Source organism: Heloderma suspectum, chromosome 6, assembly GCF_057233095.1.
Source record: "Heloderma suspectum isolate Gila_16-S chromosome 6, 16-S_ref, whole genome shotgun sequence".
In the NCBI taxonomy this organism is placed as follows: domain Eukaryota; kingdom Metazoa; phylum Chordata; class Lepidosauria; order Squamata; family Helodermatidae; genus Heloderma; species Heloderma suspectum.
Genome location: NC_139463.1, coordinates 18,740,620 through 18,766,896, shown reverse-complemented (window position 1 = coordinate 18,766,896; position 26,277 = coordinate 18,740,620). Strand labels below are relative to the sequence as shown.

Genomic DNA, 26,277 nt, shown 5'->3' with positions numbered 1-26,277 from the left:
ACTCTATCAGCATTCTGTGAATGTTTCCTAATGGGCTTCCGGCAATTGTTCTAGAAACGGTGTTGGGATAACAAAACAGGATGTAACAATACAATGCTTATGAATGTGGCTGGAATAATGTGTCATGGGTAGGTTAAAAAATAATAATGAATGGACACTGGTTGCGGATGGCGGGTCAATGTTCCAGTCTGCAGACAGTGTGTAAATGTTCCTTAACTGCTCTGAATGTGTGCCATAGTTTGGTGGTCTCCAAGCTGTGTTCCAGGGAAATGTTGGGTTCCTCTTAGAAAAGGTCAGTCATGGCAGACAAAGAAAGACTGCTTGTCCACCACAGTTGGTTGTTGGCTTTCCCCTGCAATTGACACCACAAAGAAGCATTATATTAGTTCTAAGGCACATTCACTGTTCACCTTGAGGGTGAGGGGTACTATAGCTCAGTGGTGGAGCAAACGCTTTGCATGCAGGAGGTCTCAAGTTCAATTCCTGGTGTCTCCAGTTAGCAGGTGATGGGGAAGACATCTGCCTGAGACCCTGTATTGCCACTGGCAGTCAGAATACCCAGAATAGACAGTGCTCATCTAGTCTGACTTGGTTTAAGGTAGCTTCCCATGTTCCACAGAGGGAAAACAGCGAAGTCCATCAGGCCTAGAGGGCACTCTACATAAGGGCATAAAGCATACCCTAGTCCAGCTCCACAGGACAGATAAAACAAATTAAACAACTTAACATAATTTAAAACAGAGAGAATTTAAAACCTAGCCCAGCCTCAATTTTTTAAAAGGCTTTAAGGCCCACTTCAAAGTAGATAGAGAAGGAGTGAAATATGCATCCCTTGGGAGGGAGTTCCACAGATAAGGGGCCATCACTGAAGAGTTCTTGTGGACTAGTTGAAGGCCATGGTTCTAGAACAGGGCTGGCTAAACCCTTTGGAGTCAAGAACCACATTCCCATGTGGGAAAGTAGCTGGGGGCTGCATACTGCTGACAGTGGGTGGGGTATTCCCTTTTTCTTCTCCACTTTCTTTTGCTGATAGAACAGAAGCAGCAATCTTGGCTGTGTTGGGATTGCTGGTGGCAGGGTGTGGTTAAAGCCTCCCTCTCCCCAACGATCCTGATGAAATTGCTGTTTCCACACTGCTGATAGTAATACCAATGGCAATCTTTTTCCCTATTGCCCAGCTGATAGCTAATCAGCTGGACAGTGGAGAAGGTTCTGCAGGCTGCATGGAGAACAGCCAAGGGCAGCACCTGTCCTCTAGAACATGTCATTCTTTGCAAGGCACAAAGCATTCCGTTGTAGATATACAGGCCTTCCTCAGTAGATCAATCAAGGTGAAAAGGGTTCCCTGAAGGTAGGAAGTTTGAAAACCCTTGGCTTTGTTCTAGGCAAAGGACCTTTGAATTATGTTATTGCTTTGCATCTATTTCTGATGCAGCAAGTTACAGATGGCAGATAATGATTGGCCAAAAATGTCATCCTTTCATACTCTCCCCATATTTATTTATCCTTTCTGAACAGGGAAACAAAACAACAAAACTGTAAGACAGAGAGTCCCTTGTTGTTTTGGTGTGGTTGGTCGAGTCACCTTTAACCTTTCCTCTGCCAGGAATAAATGGAAGCTTTGGGAAGCAAACAAGAATAGAAGTTAAAGGTCCTGATATGAATCAAATCTTCAGGTTAAGCCAGAAATATTGCTTGTTTGTTTTATTATCAAATTTACAAAGCAAAACAAGCATTTCAAATTTTGTACAAATGCCAACATTCATAGAAATACAAATTGACAAAGCATAACACAGACAAAATATACTTCCAGAATGAAATCTGTTAATATCATTTAAGTGTGATTAAACATACATGGATCCCAACATTCACAATATCTCAATTTATTCCAACAATTAATGCTGAATTTGATTACATCTGCTGAAGGAGAGAAAAGTAGTATCAACAACATTTATGGCTTTCTACAGTATATACTTCATTCTACCCTCTCTAGTTTGTAGGAGATATGTAAGCTTCAAACTTCTCAGAAACAGTGCATACTTAATTTGCCAGTTGCCCGACTTTTGACACATCTGTTTTCGTCCAAGCCTGAGTGCTGGGAGCCCTAGTGGCCATTAAAAGATAGAATGTCTCATTTTCTTTTACAAAACCTTCAAACAACCCAGGATCATACCTAGTGGGCCAAATGTAACAAACTGATTTAGTACTCCCTGAAGTATTTGAACCCACAAATCATTTATTTTAGGACAATTCTATCATATATGTACTAGATTCAATGTAATCATAGAGTTGGAAGGGACTTCAAAAGTCATTTAGTCCTAATCCCAAGACAGGAAATTCACTGCAACAGCGTATCTGGTTAGTGGGGAGCTATTAATATTAAATTTCTACCTACTCAGATCCTATGGTAGAGCTAGTGGCACTTTTCTGTATACCCCTATTCCCCTATACACTTTTCTGTATAACCCTGTTCTCATGGAATAAGTGCACATCCCCCCTTACATATTGGTGGGTTTACTTCACTGTATGCTGTATTCATCCCTTCTATCCTAGATGGTCACAAACTAGCTTCTAAAAGTAAGCATGTTTGGTAAGCAGATTAGATTTTGCAAAGCTAGCATTTGGGTACTGCTGCTTCAGTCTCCACTCTCCAAGGAATTAAGTGACAGCATGCCATTATTTTATCATTTTCACCAGGGCCAGCCCTACCCTTAGGTAGAGTGAGGTGGTTGTCGTGGCAGCAAAATGTTGGAGGAAAGAGCTGTGTGCCAAACACCCTGCCCTGTGCCTCCTCAACTAGCCTGCTGTCTTCAGGTATGAGGGAGGATACTGTCCCACATCACCAGTGTTTAAAGATTCAACCACTAGTCCAATTGGCTTTTGTAGATGGAATGGGAGGCTGCACTATCTTGTTCTCTGCCTCAGACAGCAAATATTTTAAACTGACCCTGGTTTTTCCAGGGACTATCACAAGGAGACAATTTCAGACCTCTTTCCCAGAGATATGTCTATGTCATCTGCAATATTCCTATTTAGATATTGAGTCGATGTTGAACATAGCTATTAACATCAGCAAACTCACAAACTCAATCAAAATTTGATATCGTTTGATAACATACCTTTGTTCTTATTCAATAAAACTACTCGAATTGATTTCCTTACCTTAAGTGTCTTCCTTCGACCTTGATCTGCACCCAGTTCCAGTGTCTTCACTGGAAATGAAGAAGGAGAGCTGAGGGAGGCTTTGAAGGAGAATCTTACTTCTAGCTCAGTCCAAAGTGGGTCAGTTTTGACTTATGATGATTACAAAGCTCAAATCTAAAAAAAAAATTAAAAATAAAGGGTACGGTGGATGCACCATACAGGGTTGCTGCACTTGTAATAGTTGTATGGAAGAGGGGATTTCATGAAAGCTGTACTTGTTGAAATTCCCTCTTCTACCCAAGTTGTAGGAGCCCTGTTCTTTTCTGCCTCTGGCCACCCTAGTGAGGAATGTGCAACCATAGAGGTGTATGTGCAAGTGGAATTATTTATTTATTTATTTATTTATTTATTTATTACATTAATATCCCACCTTTTTTCCTCCTTAAAGAACCCAAGGCAGTGTACATAGTCCTCCTTCTCCTCCATTTTATCCTCACAGCAACCACCCTGTGAGGTGGGTTGTGCTGAGAGTCTGTGACTGGCCCAAAGTCACCCAGTGAGCTTCCATGGCCGAGTGGGGACTAGAACCCGGATCTCCCAGCTCCCAGTCCAACACTCTAGCCACTACACCACACTGGAATTCATTCTTTCCATAATACGGTTTCACAATACTTGATATATCTTGAACAACGTGGGCTATGCTTCTAGATTGGCAAACCACTCTGTCCATATTTAATACAAGTTAATTTTGTCAATCCTGTAATTATTCAGAACTCATTGCTGGAAGTCTTTTCTGTTCCACTTCTGTGCCATTAATAGTAATAGGAACCTAGGCAGCTGCCTCATACTGAGTCAGAACTTTGGTCCATCCAGTCCATTCTTATTGATGCTGATTGGCACCACCTCTCCAGGGTTTAGGGCAGCAATTTTTCCAGCCTTACCCAGAGATGCTAGGGATTGAACCTAGGATCTTCTTGTGCACAAAGCACGTGCTCTACCACTGAACCAAGCCCCCTCCCCTCCCCCAAATGCAAATCCTTCTGCTGATGGCTTGATGCAAGCTGCCGAGAACTCCTTGGAGATACGGTGGGGGTATAAATGTTTTCAAATAAATCAGCAGATGAAAAATAAACTCTCTTTTATGCCTTGATCCAGTACCTTCCAAATAACTGGGATCCCCCCACCCCTGCCACCTTTCTCTCTTGCTGCTACTTATGGCTGGAACTGCCTCCCAGAACACCCGTAAGGTACCTCTTCTCTTACTTCCCTCAAAAGCCACCTTCTTCATTAAGCCTTTGACCTAACCGCTGGTTCCCCCATTCCCCACTGTAACTAAACTTAGCAAAGCAATCTGATAGTGGGAAGGGGATGCTCCTGTGGGGGAGCTCCCATCATTTCCTAAGCCCTGCCAACTCCCTGTGGCCAGGGCAGGAGATGAGTGTGTGTTTTCCCTTAGCTCCCAGGGCTAGCATATTTGAGGGTTCCTTTTGGGAATGTGTCAGGGGAAGAATAGGGCTTAGGATCCTGTGGATCCTTGGCTGACCCTGGCACATTCCCCAAACTCCCCATCCCGCAACCCCTGAACACTGCTGTTGGAACACTGCTGGTGGGACATCTGCACCTGCAGAACCAGGAGGTCTCCTGTGGTGTAAGTGTTATTCCATTGGTGGGCCACCCTCTCTGCCAGCAGAGCTGAACTTACGTCACATCCAGTGGCCCCTCAGTTGGCCTTTGAATTGCGCCTTTAGTTACCAAAATTGATGTTGTTCAGTCGTTAAATCGTGTCTGACTCTTCGTGACCCCATGGACCATAGCACGCCAGGCCTTCCTGTCCTGCTCTCTCCCGGAGTGTGCTCAAGTTCATGTTCATTGCATCGGTGATGCTATCTAGCCATCTCATCCTCTGCCGTCCCCTTCTCCTTTTGCCTTCAATCTTTCACAGCATCAGGGTCTTTTCCAGTGACTTTTCTCTTCGCATTAGGTGGCCAAAATATTTGAGCTTCAGCTTCAGTATCTGTCCTTCCAATGAGCAGTCAGGCTTGATTTCCTTTAGGATGGACTGGTTTGACCTCCTTGCAGTCCAGGGGACTCGTAAGAGTCTTCTCCAGCACCACAGTTCGAAAGCATCAATTCTTCGGCGCTCAGCCTTCCTTATAGTCCAGCTCTCACAGCCATACGTTACTATTGGGAAAACCATACCTTTGATTATACGAACTTAGTTACCAAAATAAAGGCACATTATTACCCTGATTATCCCTTCCTCTATTTCCCTCTCCTTTGTGTGTCATCCCCCCCGTATCAAATTTTATGCGGTAAGCTCCTTGGGGGCAGGGGCCTTTCCTCTCATACTTTGTATTTTTTATTGTTGTTATTAAAACAATCATATATATCATTATTGTTGTTGTTTTAAAATCCATATGAACTATTACTTTGATCATTTTTTTGCAGGAGTACCATTTAAATTCTAGTTGTAGGGGAGACAAAATAAAGGATATTGCAGTTTTGTAATGCAACTTGCTTCATTTATTTATTCATTCGGGAAGCGGTTTGGTTTGCAAAGTAGCCAGTTCTTGAAAACCATCTTATCCCTGGCCCCAAGCATCTCCAGCTGAAAAGACCATAAAACCTGCTAAAACAATATTTACAACTGTGTCTGCAATATGCGACTGTGTATTTATAGCCCTGGGTCAATGCTGACAAATAGAGATGCCTAATTATTTCCCAAGAAAATGAAGGAAACAACTGGAGAGAGAGGGAGAGAGAGGGAGGGAGGGAGGGAGGAAAAACGAATCGATGTATGTAAGCTTATAGAGAGAACATGTTTCCCCAGGCATGGTCTGTGGGCAATTGAGTGGTGCTGTAAATTGTTATGTACATACCAGATGTAAGCGAGCATTAAGGGGAAAGTGGGGCGTATTTGGTAAAAGAGGCAAGGCTCAAAATCTTGAACTGATTTGCCAGCTCGGATCAATCCACTAGACCCAGATGGTTCTTGTTGGGATTAGCATGACAAGTTTAGCCTAGCTGCCAAATAAGCTCCAGCATTTTTGGCTGGCGCAACTCTGCTCCAAACCAGGAACAGAACCCAGAAGACCTGGTTTTTACTTTTTTATTTTTTTTTAACCATGCTGCATTCACTCCTCAGCCCCTTCATTCATTCCCACAATGATACACATAGCATCTGGACAAGGAGAGACCTATAAGGATGGATTTTAAAGCTTTAGGAAAATGGCCTTGTTACAGAAGCAACATATAGAGCTGAATGTAGTTCAGTTGTTGCTTTTTAAAAATGCAGTAAGGTCTGTATGTATACTTTGGACCAGAACTGGACATCTTGCAACCCACCAAGCTGAGGAATCCAGCACATCAGCCATGCATGGTGGCCTGCCAGATGGTTGGCAAGCCAGAACTGCTTCTGCAGTCCCAGCAAAACCAGGAGGTTCATTAAACCCCTGGAGTCACTGCACATGGTTGGTGAGCTAATTTCAGCTTGGTTTCACAGGCTGCTCTGGATACACAGAAGTACTGAAGCTGAGTCTCCAGGTGTTTTAAATAGTCCATGTTGCTGTGCCATAAGCCCAAACTTGACACACAGGGATGTACTGGGTGAAGCTTTCCCTAACATGGAGATAAAGTGATAGGGGGAAGCTTTGTCTGTTTCATTTCTAGATGCCACACTGCTGTAAAGTCAGAGCAGCACCAGTAAAAACAACAACCAGGCAACCCTAAAAAAGAAGTCCACATTCTGTGCTGGGGGAAAAATGATGTGAATTAAGTTGTAACATCATTAAAGCATTCAAAGAATTTAGATATTGTTTTAAGGCAGGGGTGAGGAACCTTTGGCCCTCCAGATGTTGTTGGAGTTCAGCTCCTATCCGCCCCAGACAGCATGGTCAGGGATAAACTGGAGGGCACCAGGTTCCCTGTTTTAAGGGCTGAAGTGGCAGAAAACATGAAGGGAAGGGAAATGAATGATGGTGTAAGAAGTCTAGGGAGCTCTTTTGAAGCATATAAACTCTGATCTTTATTATGCCTATTGGAAACATATCTGGCCTTGCATACAAATAAGCAGTAAAGGAAGAAGGGGATCAGGGCCATGGCAGGAACTAGGCAATAGCTCTCCTGTATACAAGATCTGGATGGAGGTGCCAGAGAGTCCTGAATCCTAGCCTCTGACACATCCCTCAAAAAACAATATAGCCAGATAATAACACTGGAGAGAGACCTGATTTCCCATTGTGGAAATCAGGGCTGCTGAATCTCTCTCAGCCCAAGAGCCAAATTCCATTTTCGAGAAGCTCTTGGGGGCCACCATCCAGTGGTGGGTGGGGGCAAGGGGAAAGGGGCAGGGCGAAAAAAGCCAGCATCTTTTAGCTTCAAGTTCTTACTGCCAATAACTCATCCTTATGAGAGGCATTTCAACCTTTTCAAATGGGGGAAAAAGCTGCACAAAAGCTGGGAAACCACTACATGATTGAAGATTGGGGGAAAGAAAGCATAGCCTCCTGGGGAACCCCAGAGGGCCAGATTTGCCCCCTCCCGGACCTGAGGTTCTGCACCCCTGCTGTAAATAATGCACATACAGTTACTTCTGGTGAAACATGCCTTGCAGGTTCCTGATGTACCACAAAACCCCACAAAAGCAGTTTCCCAGAGGTGAAAGTGCATGCAACAGGAGCAGTGATTCCTCTTTCAAACTGCCTTCAATTCTTAAAAAGAAAAGAAAAGAAAAGAAAAGAAAAAGCCATTGTCTGTTTCCAGCTTAAGTCTTTAGAGTTAGACCAGCCTTCCCCAACCTGGTGCCCTCCAGATATGTTGAACTACAACTCCCGTCATCTCCAGCCACTCTATAACATGTTGTGGGTGGGAGGCCAACTGACCTCCTACCCAGCCCTCCATGGGCTGGATGATGTCAGGGTGGGTGACATCATCTGGTCCCCAGCTGGAACTCCAGCTGGCATACCACCCAGGGGTTGGCTTTGCTGTATGCAGGCTCTCCCCAGCTAGGGAAAGCTCACATGCAGTGAAGCTGCCCTAACTGAGGTGGCAGCTAGAGGAATGCTCCAGCCATGGCCTCCATCATGGCTGCTTCACCAGTGTCTGTCCTCCTCAATGGGGGAATGTGTGAGTGAAGGGCCCCATCCAAGCTGGTGGCTGGAGCACTCCTCCAGCTGCTGCCTTGGCCATGGGGATGTCATCTGTGCTGTGGGTTCCCCAATTGATGAAGTCCTGGAACAGGCAAAGCTGCCCCCACCAAGGTGTGGGGTGGAAAAGTGGGCAAAGCACTTAGCCACACCACTCCCCTCCCAACTGGGAGGACAAGTAGTGCGCTAAGGAAGGGGAATCTCCCTGTTATCTCCGTTGTCCTCTCCCCTTCTCCAAGACCCAGTAGACTTCAGGAGGCAGGGCTCACTGGGGGAGTCAAAGCCTCTGTGGGTTGGATAGGGAACTTCTGCAGGTTCTCCATCCCTACTTTCCATATATTCCCCAAGATGAACAATTGGTGATCATCAGACAGTGCTATGTCTGAACAAAGTCTGTGTGATCCTCCCGTTGTTTCATTTTGTCACTGTGTGCAAATTTTGTTGACCTTTTACCATGTGTCAAATACATTTGGATGGTCTATTTTTTTTTCAGGGTTGCCCCTCTTTTTTTTGGTTTGTGTGTTCACATCCTCCATTTTGATGGGATTACTTTTATATCAGTTGGATAGCTTTCAAATGCTTGAAGAAGCAGTTCAGAAACAGTTCAAAATGTATCTGCCAATTTTCCTCCAGAGGGCTCATTTTGCCCTATCAGGAGTTCAGGGGTTGTTAACTCTGGGTTGTTATCTAGAAACAACAATCCCTGTCTATATGAACAGGATATACAAGTCACACCCTTCAGCTGATTGTCTTCAATCATTCGCAAGTCACTGGTGTTTCTCCAGGGGCATCTTCACTCCACCCAACTCTGGATACTACAGATAAGAACTCTGCTGTCATTCACATGATTGCTTAGCCAGAGATCAAAGAAAAGCAAGTTAAGAGCCCCTGATCTTAATTCCCAGAGGTTCATTGCTTTTATCTGAGTTAGCTTTAGTTTATTTGCTGCCTTCCATGTGTAATGCCATGATTTCAGTGGACTATAGCTAAGCTAGCACAGCTGGGATCACAGTAGGCTGGTTCAGACATAACACTAAACTATAGTTTAGCATTACCGGATCAAGGCTCAGGACTGTGTGCTCCCTGCTTCTCCCTCCTCCTTTTCTGGTGTGGCTGCTAGGAGGAATTTGCAAGCTTTCACTTCACTTAACATTAACTATAGTTTGTCATGTTGTGCAAACCTAGACAAACTATGGTTAATCTTAACTAAGAACGGTTAGTGGAAATAAACCAACTTCAAACCATGGTTTATGAAGCTGGTTTATTTCCACTAAGATTAACCATAATTTAGGATCTGGATAGAAAACTAAACTTTGGTTAGTAAAAAAAGAAAAAGAAAAAAAAGAAAGCAAAAAGCTTCTGATCTCACAGCCATGCCATAGGAGGAGAAGGAGGGGGAGTGTGTGAACACAAGGCTCTCTGTGGCATATTGTTGTAATGCAGAGGTGGGCAGCTTGTGGCCTTCCGGGTGCTTTGGCCTCAAATGCCTCACCACTGGCTATGCTGGCTAGGGCTGATGGGAGTTGTAGGCCAAAATGTCTGGAGGGTCACAGGTTGCCCATCCTTGACATAATGCTAAACTGTGGTTAAGCATAAGTCTAAACTGGGCCAGTCTGCCACTTATCACAGCTGCCATCTTGTTTTCTTTGGAGATAGCAGCTCTATTAACAATAATCATGGCTGTGCCCTGCATGCACCCTAGTTGTCAGAAAAAGGTGCAGAATATGGTACAGGGAGTAGAATTTAACTTCTGGAGAGTCTTGGCTTCATTTTTTTTTAAAGCAAGTTTCTAACCTTTATGACCACCAACATTTCCTTGAAACAGAAGTTTCAGGGAAAGGTGAGCCTTCCTATTTTTTTCCTCCTTCCATCACTAAGAGAAATAGAATAAAAGTTGCCATTTTTAATACTTTATACAGATGGCAGAATTCAATTCAACTTTTCTAGGTACAGAACTGGATAACTATAGTGCAGGATCTTAATCTTTCGTGGGAGATGAACAGGGGAAGTGTACACACAGCTCTGGCAATAGTCCTGTGCCAATCTGCCAAGAAGCTAGGATAAACAGTATGACATCTAGAGCTGGATCTTCTAAAAGCTTGAGGGTAATTGAGTGATTTCTGAGAGATCAGTTGCTCTTACAGGTTAGGCTCTTTTGTTCTGCAATCTACATAACATATAGATGTGCACAGTTGTATAGCAATAAGTAGCTACAAAAATATGAGTTTTCAACAATGGAATTTCAGAGTAACTGGATTAGCTGCAGCTCTCATTGAGCCTCAGGTGGTGTGGTTGCTTATTCCATTTCTTTCAGTATTATCCAAATGTCAGATGAGGTGTCCAGATAACGTTGAAGAAGCCGTTTTAGTTTTCAGTATGGTTTTGGAGGTTCTCAGAATGGCTGTCACTATGGGTCAAACCTTGAAGATCACAACTGATCCAAGTTGATTTCCCAGTGAGGTTACCAGTTGGCCATTCAAGCCAGCTACTCTTTCAGTTTGACTGTGCAAAGACAATAGTCTACGGAGGCATTGTTGACTGTGGAATACACACACTTTTGTTTCTCTCCTGCTGCTGTCTCTGATCAACCTGGGTTTTGTGGGCTTTCAAGTCTCTGAAAAACTATCACCCGAGCAGTCTCTGTGTCATTCTGGAGTATCTGCTCCCTTAAATTGACAGCTAGGTAGATTGCCAATGTTCACTTCAAGAAACCCAACCAAAGACCAACATTCTGGAAGGGAGCTTCTTGTTTCTCTGAGTGTCTGGATTGTTGGAGGAGGCTGGGGAGGAAGGTACTTAAAGCAACTTGGCCTCACCCAGATTTTTAGAACCCATGATCAGCTGAGTCCCCCACCCCCAAATAAAGGAAAGGTGGGAGGGCACCAAATATAAGAATGTGAAGAGGGGACCTCAAAGGTCATCAGAGGATGGTTTATTGGTCCAATGCATTTCAGGATACATGACCAAAGATACATTCCATACCAACTTTTTGGTCATGTTTTGAGATGGCTAAATCAGTTATCCCCCAGAAAGGGTCTACACTCAGTCCTGAAATACCTTGTGCCACTAAACCCCCACAACCATGCCTGAAGCCAGAAATTTTGCAGTGAGTTGGCTGATGGGATGTGGAATCACGTCAGTACAGGGCAGAACATAAGCAGATGTAGGCTAATATGTGGTGGAGGCTGGTGACTCCAATGTCAGTGGGGTAGTGAATCCACTCTGGTTTCAGTCAGAACCAGTCAGAACTCTATAGGAGCTATCCAAGGTATTCCCCCCACTGACACTGGAGCCACTAGCCTGCACTGCTAAGATGCTTCTAATTGTTTAATTATATACTGTCTTAGTTAGCAATTGGGTAGAACTTTGCCTGCACACTTTTCCTTTCTGCCTGTACTCTATGTGTCTTCAGATAAAAGGGTTAGAGACTTACTTTTTAAAAAAGTGAAAACTGAATTGTCAGCAAGGAACCTGAAACATTTCTGAGTGTCTAGCACTCCACCCGCCACTTCCCAAGGCTATGGCCCTACTCCCCCCCCCCCCAAGCTCTAGCCTGGACAGACAGCAGAATGACTAATGTCAGAAACAGGGCCAGCAGCAAGGGTAGGCATGGCTGGGCACCTGCTGAGGCCCACAACCTAGCATGAGCCCACTGACAACAGTTCCTCCTGGAACTGTTCCTCCTCTTTACCGTTGCAACCTGTTTGTCCACCTGCCTCTCTCTCTGGTCCAGACAATGGTGGTAATGAGAAGGATGAGCAGTAAATGCCATTGCCTATGTGCACGCTGGCTCTCTGCCTGTCAAGCAAGTGGCAGGAATGATGAGACAGAGGACAAGGAGCAATAGCAGCTGGTGACAATGGTGGTAAAAAGATAGACTCACTGAGGGAGGGGGCCCATTGAGGTTTTCTTGCCCAAGGACCCTCAAAAACCTGGAGCCAGCGCTGGTGAGGAACATGCTTCAGGTCCAGACTCTTAATGATCTGGCAGAATTCTAGTCCTTCCGTATCTTGCAGTAAAAAGCTTGCTCTGGCTTTTGGCCACAGGTATATAAATTGTTTTCTGTATGAGTTCTTTCCGTACCTCTGTTAGCTCTTAAGGTGTTTTTCCTAACTATACTCTGCTGTCGTTTCAGTAGCAGCAGCCATAAAAGCCAGCCTTCTGTAGCATACAGCTGCCTTGGGAAGGCCAAGGGCTGGATTGTGTCGACAGTCAGGGGAACCTGGGCTGTGCTCAGCCACAAACAGAGCCTGTTCTGACATGCCAAGAATGTAGCTCAAAAATGGGAAAGCTAGACCTGGCCCTCTACCAAGGACAATATAATGTGAGATATAAACACAAGGCCTCTGTCTCAGGTTCAGTCTGGCCAACTTCACAAAAATCAGGACAGGCAATTGTTTGGTGTGGAAGGAACTCCCATTGGCCACTGCTTGTTCTGTTGGGTGATAGTACTGGCTTTATCACCCCTAGGAACTCTACCATTGTACCACAGAAATGCTATACTACAGAGGGAGTCTTCACCAACATGAAGGATTAATGTGGAGAATTATGAGGACACCATGATTACTTTAACAGTTAGTTCTCCTCTCTTTCACTTATATCAAGGGTGGTCACCTTGTATGGCCCTCCAGACGTTTTGGCATACAATGCCCATCAGCCCTAGCCAGCATAGCCAATGGTGAAGCATGATGAGAGCTTGTGGCCCTCCAAAATATTTGGAGGGCCTCAAGCTGCTCACCCTAATTTCTATGTTACTGGGAAAGCAATGTTACTGAATGTTGTAATTATCATGTAACAACTGACCATCCATCAGGGCTTGTTTCTGAAATATATGCTTGAAAATAACATATGTATTCCCCCACATTTCAGACATGCACAAGTTAATGCTGATAATCCCATTCATTGGTAAATTTCTAGAGGTACCCATGTTTTAAGAACTTAAGAACAGCCATGTTCGATCAGACCAAAGGCCTCTCTAGGCCAGAAAGAATTCCATTCACAAAGTGGCCAACCAGCTGCCTGTGGGAAGCCACAAACAGGGTACAAGTGCAATAGCATCCTCCCACTTATCTTCCCCAGCAACTGGCATACTGCTTCTGATACTGGAGGTAATATATCAGTCCTTTGCAGCAAAACCAACAAAGAATATTTTGGCACCTTGAAGACCAACAGATTTATTGTAGCCTAAAGCTCATCCACAATAGTATTGGTTAGTTTTCAAGGTGACACAGGACACTTTAGCATTCATTGCTGTATTTTTGAGTTTTCAGACATTCACAAAATTTGTCCAGGATTGTCAGCTTCCAACATGTGAATGCCAGTAGTACCAAAGATTGGGCATTCATTCACTGTAATATAGTACATTGTGTTTGTGGCCACTTTCCAATATGGTGGTGCTCTTCTAGCACATCCTGCCAAACCCAGTGGCTGCCCATATGGATGCAACTGCCATGAAGACTGATTTATAAAGCTAGTTGTGTTTTGTTTGGGGGCTTGTTTATTTTTGCATGTATCTGCCCTTAGCTATCCCAAATCTAGCAAATTGTCAAAATATGTAGAGGCTCTTTCCTTTACTGCTCTGTAAATCTTCTGCTCCAGGTTCTTCCAGCAAGCTCAGCTTCAGGGTACAAAGAAACCACAACTTTTGCTTAATGGCAGAGTGGTGGTGTGAAAGGCTCTGATTCAGTCTGCAACTCTGAGACAAATGCCAGTTTCAGATAGAGCCTGCCTGGACACCTGCTTGCCAGCTCAAATAGGGAACATAAGTAGAGTTTCTAGTCTAGTTATGACAACCGGTTTTTAATTTTTGTTCTCTTTGATGTCTAGGAGGCTCTTTCAGTGGTGAGTGAAGACCAGTCCCTCTTTGATTCTACCTACGGAGCTGCCGCTCACCTCCCCAAAGCAGACATGACAGCCTCAGGGAACCCCGATTATGGCCAACCGCACAAAATCAACCCTTTACCTCCCCAGCAGGAATGGATCAATCAGCCAGTCCGGGTCAACGTTAAGAGGGAATATGATCATATGAATGGATCCAGGTGAGGAAGGACAAATGCCTGTCTAATGTATTACAGCAGAGATGGACAACCTGTGGCCCTCCATATGTTTTAGCCTACAACTTCCATGATCTCTTGCCATTGGCTATGATGGCTAAGGCTGATGGGAATTTTGGCCAAAACATCTGGTGGGCCACAAGTTGCCCACCTCTGCATTACAGGATATGTTGATGCAAGTTTTGAGGGGAGGTTCTGTTGTTTGGGTTTGAGATGAACATCAAGATGATTCTGTCCATTATCTGGACGACAGGGTACATAATCTTACTGTACATTGCCAATAAACTCATTGACCTCTTAAGGAGACCTCTGTATCTATTTTTTTTTTAATCAGCTGCAATAAGTATGTCAAATTGGGCATGTATTCCACCTTTCACAACACTAGAAACACATAGGCATCTGACCTATGTTGACTGGAAAACAGCAACAGAATCAACAAGTAGGATCTGCAACAAAATGTTGCACTGTAGAAGGTTGCTTTTCAGGATTCCACTCCATTTCCTTTTAGCTCCCCTGATTTTCTGTTCCCCCACCCAAATGTTCAGGCAACATTCAGTGGCTACCAGAATGCTCATCCCTCATTGCACTGCTTTGGGTCCCCTCCCTGGAGGGCACAATCCTATGGGGATAGTCAGCCACTTCCAAACTTGGAGGCTACTGACTATCCAATGCAGGGTGGGAGGAGCGCAGAGGGGAACTTCTCCTCCATGCTCCAGCTGCCCTGCATTTGTGGCTAGATGGCCGATTTCGGCTGTCTAGCTAGAGTGGCTTGGAATGGGGGGTGCAGACAGTGCATAGGAAGCATCATAATGGTTCTTCCACCATCCCTGTCCCTCCCTGACCCCAGGAATGCCCCTTCTCCCCCCTGTCCTTGTTACTCTTCCAAGAGTGGAGCCGGGGACAAATCATGCCTCCTATGAGGCAGTGGGGGAGGCAGTTTTCTGGAAACTGACCTCAGAGCTCTGGCTCCAAGGTCCATTCCCAAAACTGAATAGTCGTATGGCTGTCTAGCCGCTGTCTAGCAGCCAAAGGATTGTGCCTGTAGAGTTTCTTGTTGTCAAGGAATGTATGTGTGTGTTTAATACTTCTGCAAACCTAGGGGTTCCCCCTAGTGTGGTGCTACCTCCCTCTTCTGTGTGGGGGTTGTGCCATTTTGGCTACATAAGTGATGACACTCACAGCCTGAGCATCAGAAATAGAGGATCTGAAATTACATAGAGGAGGGTTTAGAGGAGCACAGTTCTCTGTAGTTGGAGGCTTTCAAAAGAAAGTTGGACATGCACCCACATATACGGGTATACATGCATGCAGATAAAACTGTGGGGGTTTCCCCAACATCAAAGGAAGTAATGTCCTGTCTGAAGTTGCCAATGATGGCATAATCACCACCACCACCCTGGGGGAAAAATATGGTCATGACATAAGAATGTAAGGAGAAATTGTCTCATAAGAACCAACCACATGAAGAAGCTCTCAACAAACTGAATTTGGAAGTTCAACACACTGCCATTTCCTGCTGGTGTATTTATAGGGAGAAATAACAACACTGAAGGTTTTCATATTCCAGGATTAGGTTTTGGCTGTCACTTTTCAATCAAGAGATGCTACATATACATTACATGTCATATACCTTCAAAAGAATACAGCAGCCTACCTCAGCCTGGTGCCCTCTGGATGTTTTAGACTTAACTCCCATCAGCCCCAGTCAGCATGGCCAATGGCAAGGGATCATGGGAGTTGTAGGCTAAAACATCTGGAGGGCCACAAGTTGTCCACCTCTACTGCAACCAGCATGGCCAATGGTCAGGAATTCTGGGAGTTGTAGGTCAAAGTATCTGGAAGTAGTGCACCAGGTTGGGGAAGGCTGGTGTAGAGGAAATGAGAGATGATGCTGATATGGTTTCTACTTGATCTATTTCTCCTCTATTTTCTCTGTCTGCCCATGTCCTCCATCACCATCACCTGCTTCAGGAAGCAGAACACTAGGTAATCCAGGCTCTATTCACAGGAGGTCCAGCAGAGGGAGGGTGAGGTAGTCAGAGGCAAGGAGATCAGGGATCAGAGATGTTGTAAAGACACTGTTCCAGCAGCCTTCCCTGTTGAGAATGGAGGCTTATAAGCTGAAGATTTCAGAGCTCCACCTAGATTCAGCTGCAGAACATCAGAAGTTTCTGGAAGAAGTCTTTCTTGTGAGGACCCCACTCATGAGGAGCCTTTCTCTGCAACCAGACACTTCTCACGGAGATGTTTTTGGCCTGTCTCTTACATCACTGCTCTTGGGGGCTAGGTGGTCAATCAGCTCCTGTATTGGAGGTGGAACTCCCCTCCTCTCAAAGGGATGGACCTGTGGACATCTCCTCCAAGGGCCCAGGACTGGAATGCATCTTTGCACATATGACCCTTTTTCCCATGGTCAGTTACTGATGGGGTCCCTCCCCTCCTTGCTATTTATCCTCCTCCAGTATCACATCACTGTTTCTGATGGAGTTTCATCTGTTTTCCCTGATACAAGAAAATTCAGAAGCAGTGCCTAGAGGCAGACAAAAGAGGAATAACTGGTACGTTCAGAGGAATCTCATGCCCCCCCCCCAAAGAAAGAAAAATGGGGACAATATGTAAGGCTTTGCTAACCAAGCCAATTTAAAATTATTATCCTCCTAGCAAGAACCAGATAAATATTTTCTAGTGCCTGTGTCTGTACTGGATTAGCAGCTATTATTGTTTCACAAATATATCCTCAGGAAGGGCAGCTTGCTAGGGAGAATGCCTGACTAATTCATTTTCAGGCTGGCCTATTGGTGTCGAACCAGTTATAAGGCCATAAAGATGGAAATTTCAAACCTGTCATCTGAGTGATTGCAGTGTAAATTATGGTGTTGGTGGATTAATTAATTACACCAAAGGACTTAAATTTAAGACAGTGTAATCCCAGGAGCTGCTGTAGTCATTTCACCCTCTTTTTAAAGAATTACCTATCATTAAGGGGCAAACTAGCTGTGACATGGGAAGATCTATAATTCAATCTCTTGCTGGTTTTGAAAAGGTAAATCCAGTTGTGGTATGGGGATCCAGATCAGAGCCATGGTGTTGAGCCTCAGACCTGCCTGGGGTCCCAATCCAGCCCTCCAGGATTTCCCAGATGGCCATGCCTAGGGATGTACAGATTGTGTAAAATCCGTTCTATCTATGTTTCATGGATTGTTGGTTGCCTTTCGTTCTGTCATCTGCCCAACAACAGAATTAGATTTTTTTGTTTCCAAATTTGTGCAACTATGCATTTGCACATTTTTGCACATGCGAAAAATGTGCAAATTCACCCCTCCCAAATGTGTATTTTCATGCTTTGCCCTATGGGGGAAATGCACGTTTTGGCCAGGTTTTTTAGTTTTGTGTATTTCTCTATGATGAAATTTGCGCAAACTTCAGGAAAGTTAGAAAACCTGTCCTTGAGTCCACAGAATCTGTCCAACAGTGGGTAAGCCAGTCTGCTGTGGAATCTGTGGGCCAGATTAATGAAAATCCAAACTTAATTGGTTCCATTGCGGATTTCTCCGACATCCCTAGCCATGCCTCTTCCCCTGCCTACAGAGTATTTGGTCATTTTCCAGCTTTTGTGTGGTTTCCCCCATGCTAAAAGATTGAAATGACTCTCCACAGGCTTAGTACAGGCAGTAATGTGCTGATATTTTTGGCATTTGGGGCCCCTGCCCCTTTTGCTTTTGGCACTGGGATGCACTGTAGCCCCCCCCCCCCCGCCCAAGAGCATCTCCAAAGTTGAATTTGGTCATTGGGCTGAAAGAGCTTCAGCACCCCTGAACTTGAGGGAAAAGGGTTTTCACCCTTCCCCCCTGCACTATTTTGTCAGTTTAAATCCCACCTCCCACCAAAAACATCCCTCAGTGGAAAACACTCAAGTGCCAGATAGGTATGGTATGTTTTCCCCTACATGGGAAATACTAGCTTTTGGGGGAGCAGATCTGAACCTGGAAAATAAAATGGGGAAAGGGGTTAGAAGAAACCCTCCAGTGCATGGCTTTAATCCAAATTGGGATGGGTGGATCGAGCTGCATTTACCTGCTTGAAATAAAAAGTAGGAGATTCTACCATGGATCACCCCACAGTTTGGCCCTAGGTTATCCATCTTAATTGACTTAGGCAAGATCTACACCTTGTGTCATATCGTTATGATCCCATCATGGTAATGCTATATTCCTCTTGTGCATTTATACCTTGCAGGACACACAATGATATTTGTTGCAGTATTTTGGATAATGTGGAATAAAAAGCAGGAAATAACTCTACAGAAGTGGTACATCGAATGTGTAATGTGCCCCAGTTATCAGTGCACTGATACCACTATAAAGCAGTAGTGTAGATCTAGCTTTAGTGTGCCCACGTAAGGGTTCAAAGCATATGGAGGAGAGCTCTTCCTGGGCAGCTCACAAGTTGAGAGCTCTTCCTTAGAGCTCTTCCTGGGCAGCTCACAAGTTGTTTATGTCCTACTTTTACTATTTATTAGGGCAAGGTTGGGAAACTGTTGGTTCAATATGGCCTCCAAGGTCTTCCTACCCTTAGCCTCAAGGCCTCATTTTATACTCCTGCTGCTCTCTGTTATGCCACCATAGACACTTCTAGGCCACGCATGGTGAGACTGGGAGCACCCATGGTCACCAGTGCAACCTAGTCATGATGATAAGGAAGAGCTGCTTATGTTATTAACTGGTGTCTCCACAATGAGTGGAATATGCAGTTGCCATAATTTGTGTATTCTCAGCAGCTCAGAAAAGGTCTGCCACGACCACACAAATTTCATGCCCCTCATCCCACATGGAAGTGAGTCAATAGTTGGAACTAGTGTTGCCGGTCTTTCCCCGTTTGCATAGTTCATAGGAAATTGTCTTATACCAGGTCAGACCATTGATTCATGTAGCCCAGTGTTGTCTGCCCCAGGATCTCCAGGGCCTGAGGCAGAGGTGTTTCCCATTGCTTGCTACCTGATCCTTTAACTGGAGATGGCAGGGCTTGAAACTGGGACTTTGCATGCAAAGTATTTATGTATGTATGTATGTATGTATGTACTGCATTTATATCCTGTCTTTTTTTCCTCTTGCAAGGAACCCAAGGTGGCTTACATTATCCTCTTCCTCTCCATTTTATCCTCACAACAACAACCCTGTGAAGTAGGTTGGGCTGAGAGTCTGTGACTGGCCCAAAGTCCCCCATTGAGCTTCCATGGCCGAGTGGGGACTAGAACCCAGATCTCCCAGCTCCCAGTCCAACACTCTAGCCACTACACCACACTGGTTCTCTACAGTATACACCACAGTATGCTCCCTGCCAATAAGCTATGGTCCTTCCATCAAATTAGATGCCGAAGGTACCTTTACTAATTCATTTCTACTGAGTTTGTCCTTATAAGTGAAAGCTATGAATTAAGGATGGAAATCTGTCAGGGTTGATTCTGCTCAGTTTTTCATATTTCCTACATTAAATTTATTCTCCTGTTTCTTCATCAGTTTGCGAATTTGCCTTTCTTTCTTTCTTTCTTTCTTTCTTTCTTTCTTTCTTTCTTTTACTGTCTCAGTTAAATTTCATACAGATTTCCATACACATTTTTCAAACTGTATGCATTTTGTAGGCATTTTTCAAATTAGATGCATTTTTTCAGGACATTTTCCCTCAGTTCAAGTGATCTTCTGTGCATTTCTCTGTAATATACTCATTTATGTGTGCACTTTTCTGTGCAATGCACATTCTTTGTATGCATTTTTTGATGTGCAAACTTTGATCAGAAACTTTAGAAAAGTGTGGGTATCGATGTTTAATTGCATTCTGGTTTGTATACAGGCTTGGGTAGTGTGAATTTTCATAAGTTTACCTAACAGTGCAAACTGAATGAGTTTCTCCTCTGTCTCTAATACTATGAATGTACATTTGTTTGAGGAGTACGGTGACCGTTTGGAAACTGCCAAAAAAGAGGACAAGCGGCACCAAAAAAAGTGGACAAAAGAGATCACCTATTTGCATAAAAATTGCATATGCTAATCTAAATGTATAAATGCAAATTTGGAAATAATAATTATAATTTAAATACAAATATGATGCATCTCACCATAGTGGGGAAGACTGTGACCAGGTGACCTGTATGCTTTGCTCAGTCTGTTTTCCAGGTGCTGCTGATGGGCAACTTCAAGGCCCTTTAGCTCTTCCTTTGGATGGCTCTTTATCTCTATATTGGACTTGGACTGGACAGCCCTTCCAATAGAGAGCATCTTCAAAATAGAGGATAGTCCTCTGGCAACCTTTCAATTACAGGCCTATCCTCTGTAAAGAGGACACAGGGCCATCCTAAATCATGCTGCAGGAAAGGAAATCGTACTGATGAGCAGAGAGGAAAGGAGATGACATGCAGGGTAGATGATGGGTTTTGGAAAAAGAAATGGGGACAGAGACTTTACAAGTACTGTGGCATGGAGTCCTTAAGAGGAAGAGCAATGACTGAGGCACCAAGGGGCAACTGGAGACAGCAGGATGATGCTAGGGTGGGGGTCTACAATGTGCTCTGGATAAATCTGACTGCTGCCAATCAGCACACAGCCGCCCCTCCCACACACCCACATACACTTTCATGCAGTTCTTGACTTCTTTATTCCACTTTGTAAAAAGTACCATAGTTGGCAGTTTGAGTAGGCCAATTTGGATGGAGTTCATGGCTTTCAGAGAGCACTCTGTGTCCTGAGAGTGACCCCATGTGTAGTGGTGACTTCCCTGCCCAGGAAAACAGAGCAGCAGTGACTGTACAAACCAGTACAGAAAGTACATTTGTGCGTGTGTGTGTGTGTGTGTGTGTGTGTGACTGTATGAACCTATCTAAACAGTCCTCCCAACTATACAAAGGTATGATTTATCCCAATGTTTTAGAAGCCAGTCTTTCAGATAAATAGGATAGTGCTGCATTGTGAATGTTCATCTTGCCGCCCCCATCCTATCTTATACTCTCCCTATCTTTACACTACGTCCTGCTCACACACATCAGTGTCCTTAATACTTACCTTTCTTCCTGGCTTAATTCATTAATGATGCCAAAGCGATCCAGGGAGAAGCCCTGCTTATCAACTGCAGCTGTGAAAAGAACCTGGGCTTTTTAATGTCTGTTCTCATTATTATCTTGGCTATTATGATTTCTCTTCCCTTAGTCTCCTGGAGACAGAGGGTCCTTGAAAAGCAACATAAATTGTCGCAATCTTAGCGAGGGGGAAAGGGCTGCCTGGAATTGGTTTGAACGCTCCTCATTTTGCAAGTAGAAGGAAGAGCTGATAATGACAATGCAGTTGTCTCGAGACTGGATAACTTTTTTTTTTTTTTAGCCTGAGTATCCTAATCAGCAAATTAACTGGAATTCTCAGGGCAATACCATGCAGAAAAGCTGTGCCCACTTCCCATGAATAATACAAAGGTCTGGCTCTTTTTCTGGGGTTGGTTGCATCACCCCTCCAGCCAAACCTCAGTCACCTGTTTCTTGTGCCCATCAGCTGCCTAGTAAAACCAAGATCCTTGAAGTGTCATATTTCAATACAAAATGCACTTAGAACTGCATTCTCAATAGTACACATTGCCCATTCTTCCCCTTTTCCCATTTCTTTCTTCCTTGTTATTTTTGTTCGATGCCCCTACCTCCCACAAATGCACCCTCTTTACAAGGGTCCAGCTGCCTCTTTATAAAACAGCCTTTATTCCCCTCTGCTTCAAGCCCAAATGGTTGGTCTGCTACTGCTACAGTTTGCTAGATGACTTGCATTCATTTTAGCCCAAGTATTCTAATCAGCAATTTAATTGCAATATTCAGGACCCAGGTACTTGAAGGACCATGCTCCTCAGTACTGGCAATGCCAGGATTTAAGATCAGCCAAGGAGGCTTTGCTTGTGGTGCCTTGGAAGAATGTAGCCTGTGGTGCTACCAGATGTGGCAGGGCCTTTTCTGTGGGAGCACCCCGGCTATGGAACTCTCTTCTGGTAGAGATTCAGCAGTCCCCTATGCTGTTGTCATTTAGGCACCAGTTAAAGGTCAATTTATTTGTGCGGGCTTTGAGGGTATAGGCAAGTGTTCAATTTGTGTTTGGATTGATTGATTCTGCTGATGGTTGTATTGCATTTTATTATATATTTGTGATTTGTTAGCTGTAGTGGGCTGTTTGTGAGGAAAGGTGGAGTATAAATCAAATAACTAATAATAATTCTCTAGGGAGTTGAACTGCATGAGTCCAAACAGTGGGAAGAAATGTATTCCAGGTGAGAGAATGCATCAGTGCATACATAACACTATGGCTAGTTAATCACAAACAGCCTAGGGGATGCTGCCTTTATTTTGTTTTATTACTATTTTAAATCCATTTTGTACCACTTTTCAATAGATTCCAAAGTGGCGTACAACCTTTTATAAAATATCAATCCATAGTAACAACACGAGTAATCACAGAAATAGCAACACAGGAAGCATCTCAGTAGCTCAGCTACCCAAGGCACACTGAAAAAGAAACATCTTCACTTGTCTCTGGAAAGACAAGCAGGAAGGAGCCATATTATGTGCTTCCCATGGAAGGCCATTCCAAAGCTCTGAAGCTGCAACAGAGGAGGCCCTGCTGCTTGTAGAGGTCCATCTAACCTCCATCTATGATGGAATCTTCAGCAGGGCTGAAGATTCCTTCCTCCATAAACTTGGTCAATCAGTTAGCATCAGCATTGATTGATTTGTAGTTAAGACTCTCTAGGGTTTTCCTTGTTCTTGGATTTGAAGCAATGGTCCTCCTTTTAGGTCTTCCTGATAAGTAGAAATGGGTGCTTTGAGGCAGAACTGGGACAGAATATCTATTCCACCTAGTGCTGCAGCAAAGTGTGTTCCCCAACACAGGAAGGGCTCTTGTGGCAGAGCTCATGCTTTGCATGAAGAAGGTCCCAGCTTTGATCCCCCAAATCTCCAAGTCAGACTAGGGAAGACTCCTGCCTGAACCCCTGGAGAGTTGCTGCCAGTTGGTGTGGATAATACTGAGCTAGATGGACCAATCGTCTGACTCAGTATGAGGCATCTTCCTGTGAATACCGTAGTTGGCTCCCTATATTCACAAAGGGCCAGTACTCATGCTACTTTACTCACAGTGCATGCATTGCTCACCAGCCAAACTGGCCTCCTTCTGTGTGTTTTGTCAGCCAGCGATGTTTGCGCAGGGTTCCCATGTTCCCCAACTACCCAGGTTTATAAGGTGGTAATGACCTTTTAAACATCCCTTACAGTTGCTTGAGCAGATAACATGCACTGCAGACCTGGCAAGTGAAAACTGCTCATGCTGAGGATTGGGGAGTGCTTTGCACATTACGGTTTTTGTGCACGCATCTAAGTCTTTGAGTATACATCTAAAAATGTAAAGTGTGAGTATGTAAAAATGCATGGATCATATAGATATATTTATCAGGGATCCAGACTCCGGTTTCTCACCATGTAATGTGTAAAATGGCCCTAACTGGTCATCATGCTAATAATTTTTTTCCCTCCCCCACTTTCTTTTCTTTTGCTTCTTCCTGTGGAGTAAAGCTTGGCTCACTTATCTGAATCATTTCTGAATGGCTGTCAGTTTAGTGCAGTGCAATCTGATTGCCCCTGTTCTCTAAATCAGGAGTGAGCAGAAAGTAGATTTCCAGACGCTTGGGACTTCAACTTCCAGCATCCCTGACCATTGGCCATGCTAGCAGGGGCTTCTGGGAGTTGATGTCCAATTTATCTAGAAATCTACCTTCTGCTCACCCTTAGATGTAACATTTTAGGTTTGGTTCTAGAACATTTTGAGAAAGTGGTGTTGGCCACCAACCCACAAGCCTAGCTGAAATAAGAGCTCCTTCATACTTCACCTGGCAATCATGCTTGCCATGGCTACACCTGCTGTTCCCCAAAGTAGGCATCTGAAGGACAGACCAGCATCTCTAAAATTGCATGTGCTGGGAAGTGGCAGCCAATTGATGCTCTTCCACATATCCCACAGAGTTTTTAGGCATGCATGTTTGCCCTTCGCACTGTACATGTTGGTTGCAAGGAACATGTGTTACAAGGGTGTTGGTTAGTGTTTGTATCAGCAAACAAGAGGACAAAAACAGACACATATTTGCACAATATTTCCCTGTGCTTATTTCTATGTGTAGATGAGAATTTTTTTTTGGGGGGGGGGATCCTATAATTTAAATAGAAATACAACACATCTCACCATAGTGGGGAAGACTGTGACCACGTGAGCTGTATGCTAGGGATGTCAGAGGAATCTGCAACAGAACCAAATGAGTTCAGATTTTCATGAATCTGACCTGTGGATTCTGCTGCAGACTGGCTTTTCTCTCATCAGGTGGATTCTGCCAACTTGCAGACTGATTTTCTAACTTTCCTGAATTTTGCACCAATTTTGTTGTAGAAAAATATACAAAATAAAAAAGTGGCCAAAACGTGCATTTCCCCCATAGGCTAAAACGTGAAGATGCGCATTTCAGCAATTTTTCACACAGTCAAAATTGTGCAATTGTGAATTTGCATAAATGCAAATTTGCGCAAATGCCAGAGGGAAAATTGGATCCCATCAATGGGTGGACGATGGAACGAAAGGTGCCTGGGAATCCATTAGGGATGTACGAAACTCTTACCTGGCTCTGCACCAGGCAATCCACGGTGGGGAGAGGCGCTCCGTCCCTCCCCCCAGAATCCTCCCCAGCCAGCTTCGCTGACATCCAGCCACTGGGCTGCACAGGGACGCAAATGGCGGCCACTGTAGCTGCCGCCATTTGCGTCTGTGTCTTTAGCCATTATAGGCTACGTAAATATATACGTAGCCTATCACGGCTAAAGACACGGACACAAATGGCGGTGGCTACGGCGGCCGCCATTTGCGTTCCTTCCTATTGCTTACATAGATACTTACATAGCCTATCATGGCTTCCCAGGGACACAAATGGCAGCTGGCGTAGCGGCCGCCATTTGCAGCCACAGCCCGGCAGCGGCTGGAGCCGCCAGAGTTGACGCTGCTGCCAGAGCCGCAGCCAGGTAGGCTCCGTTTCGCTGGGCTTTCGTGGGGTGGTGGGGCGGGTTGCTCCATTCTGCCATGGATTCTGGGGGGCTGAATTCACTGGAATTCGGCCTCCCTGGGATCTGTGGCGGAATTCCCTAACATCCCTACAATCCATGAAACACAAATGGAATGGATTTTACACAATCCATACATCCCTAGTGCCAACAGGTGCTAACTGTTGATGGGCAACTTCAAGGCCCCTGCTGACCCTTCTTAAAGTTATTTATCTTTAAACCAGATCTGGACTGGACAACACTTCAAATGGAGGATGTCTTCAAACAAAGGACTGTCCGCTACCAGACCTTCAAACAGAGGACTGTCCTCTGTAAAGGAGAACATGTGGCTACCCTAGGTGTTACACCTGTGTAGCCAGGGCAAAACATGGGGCCGATCTACATTGCGGCCATCATCACAATGAATTCAGTGTCCTGTCAGGTTAAACACTCTCGCATTAAAATGTGATTATCCACACTCATCCATTTTCCCTGTTGCGGTGCTTCATCAAATGCACAAGCTCCGTTCACACTCGAGCACTGTGCTGTTTCCTGCTCTTAAAGACAGAGGGTCTCATAGGAGGATCAGAAACTCTTCCTGTTTCTGCTGATTCCACGCCCACCACAATCACAGCTCTCAACGGCCCCATTTCGTCTTCCAGCTACTGATCGCATAGCTTCTTTGGCACTCAATGTTTCCTCAGCAACAAGCAAAGGGCTGGATGTGTGTGCGCTTGTCTGATCTCAGAAGCTAAGCAGGGTCGGACCTGGTCAGTAGTGGGATGGGCGACCACCTGGGAATCAGGCTTCCTGCATTGAGCAAGGGGTTGTTGTATCCCTTCAA

The 26,277-nt window shown here is 44.6% G+C and overlaps 1 protein-coding gene across 9 annotated transcripts in view; it reads left to right on the top strand.

Annotated features, from left to right (window-relative positions):
• FLI1 (Fli-1 proto-oncogene, ETS transcription factor) overlaps positions 1-26,277 on the top strand; it is a 198,089-nt gene that overhangs the window by 97,144 nt on the left and 74,668 nt on the right. For all 9 annotated transcript variants that reach the window (XM_084803694.1, XM_084803693.1, XM_084803695.1 and 6 more), the window contains one exon: positions 14,115-14,326. In XM_084803694.1, coding sequence (XP_084659820.1) covers positions 14,115-14,326 — 212 coding nt within the window. The remainder of the gene's footprint in view (positions 1-14,114; positions 14,327-26,277) is intronic.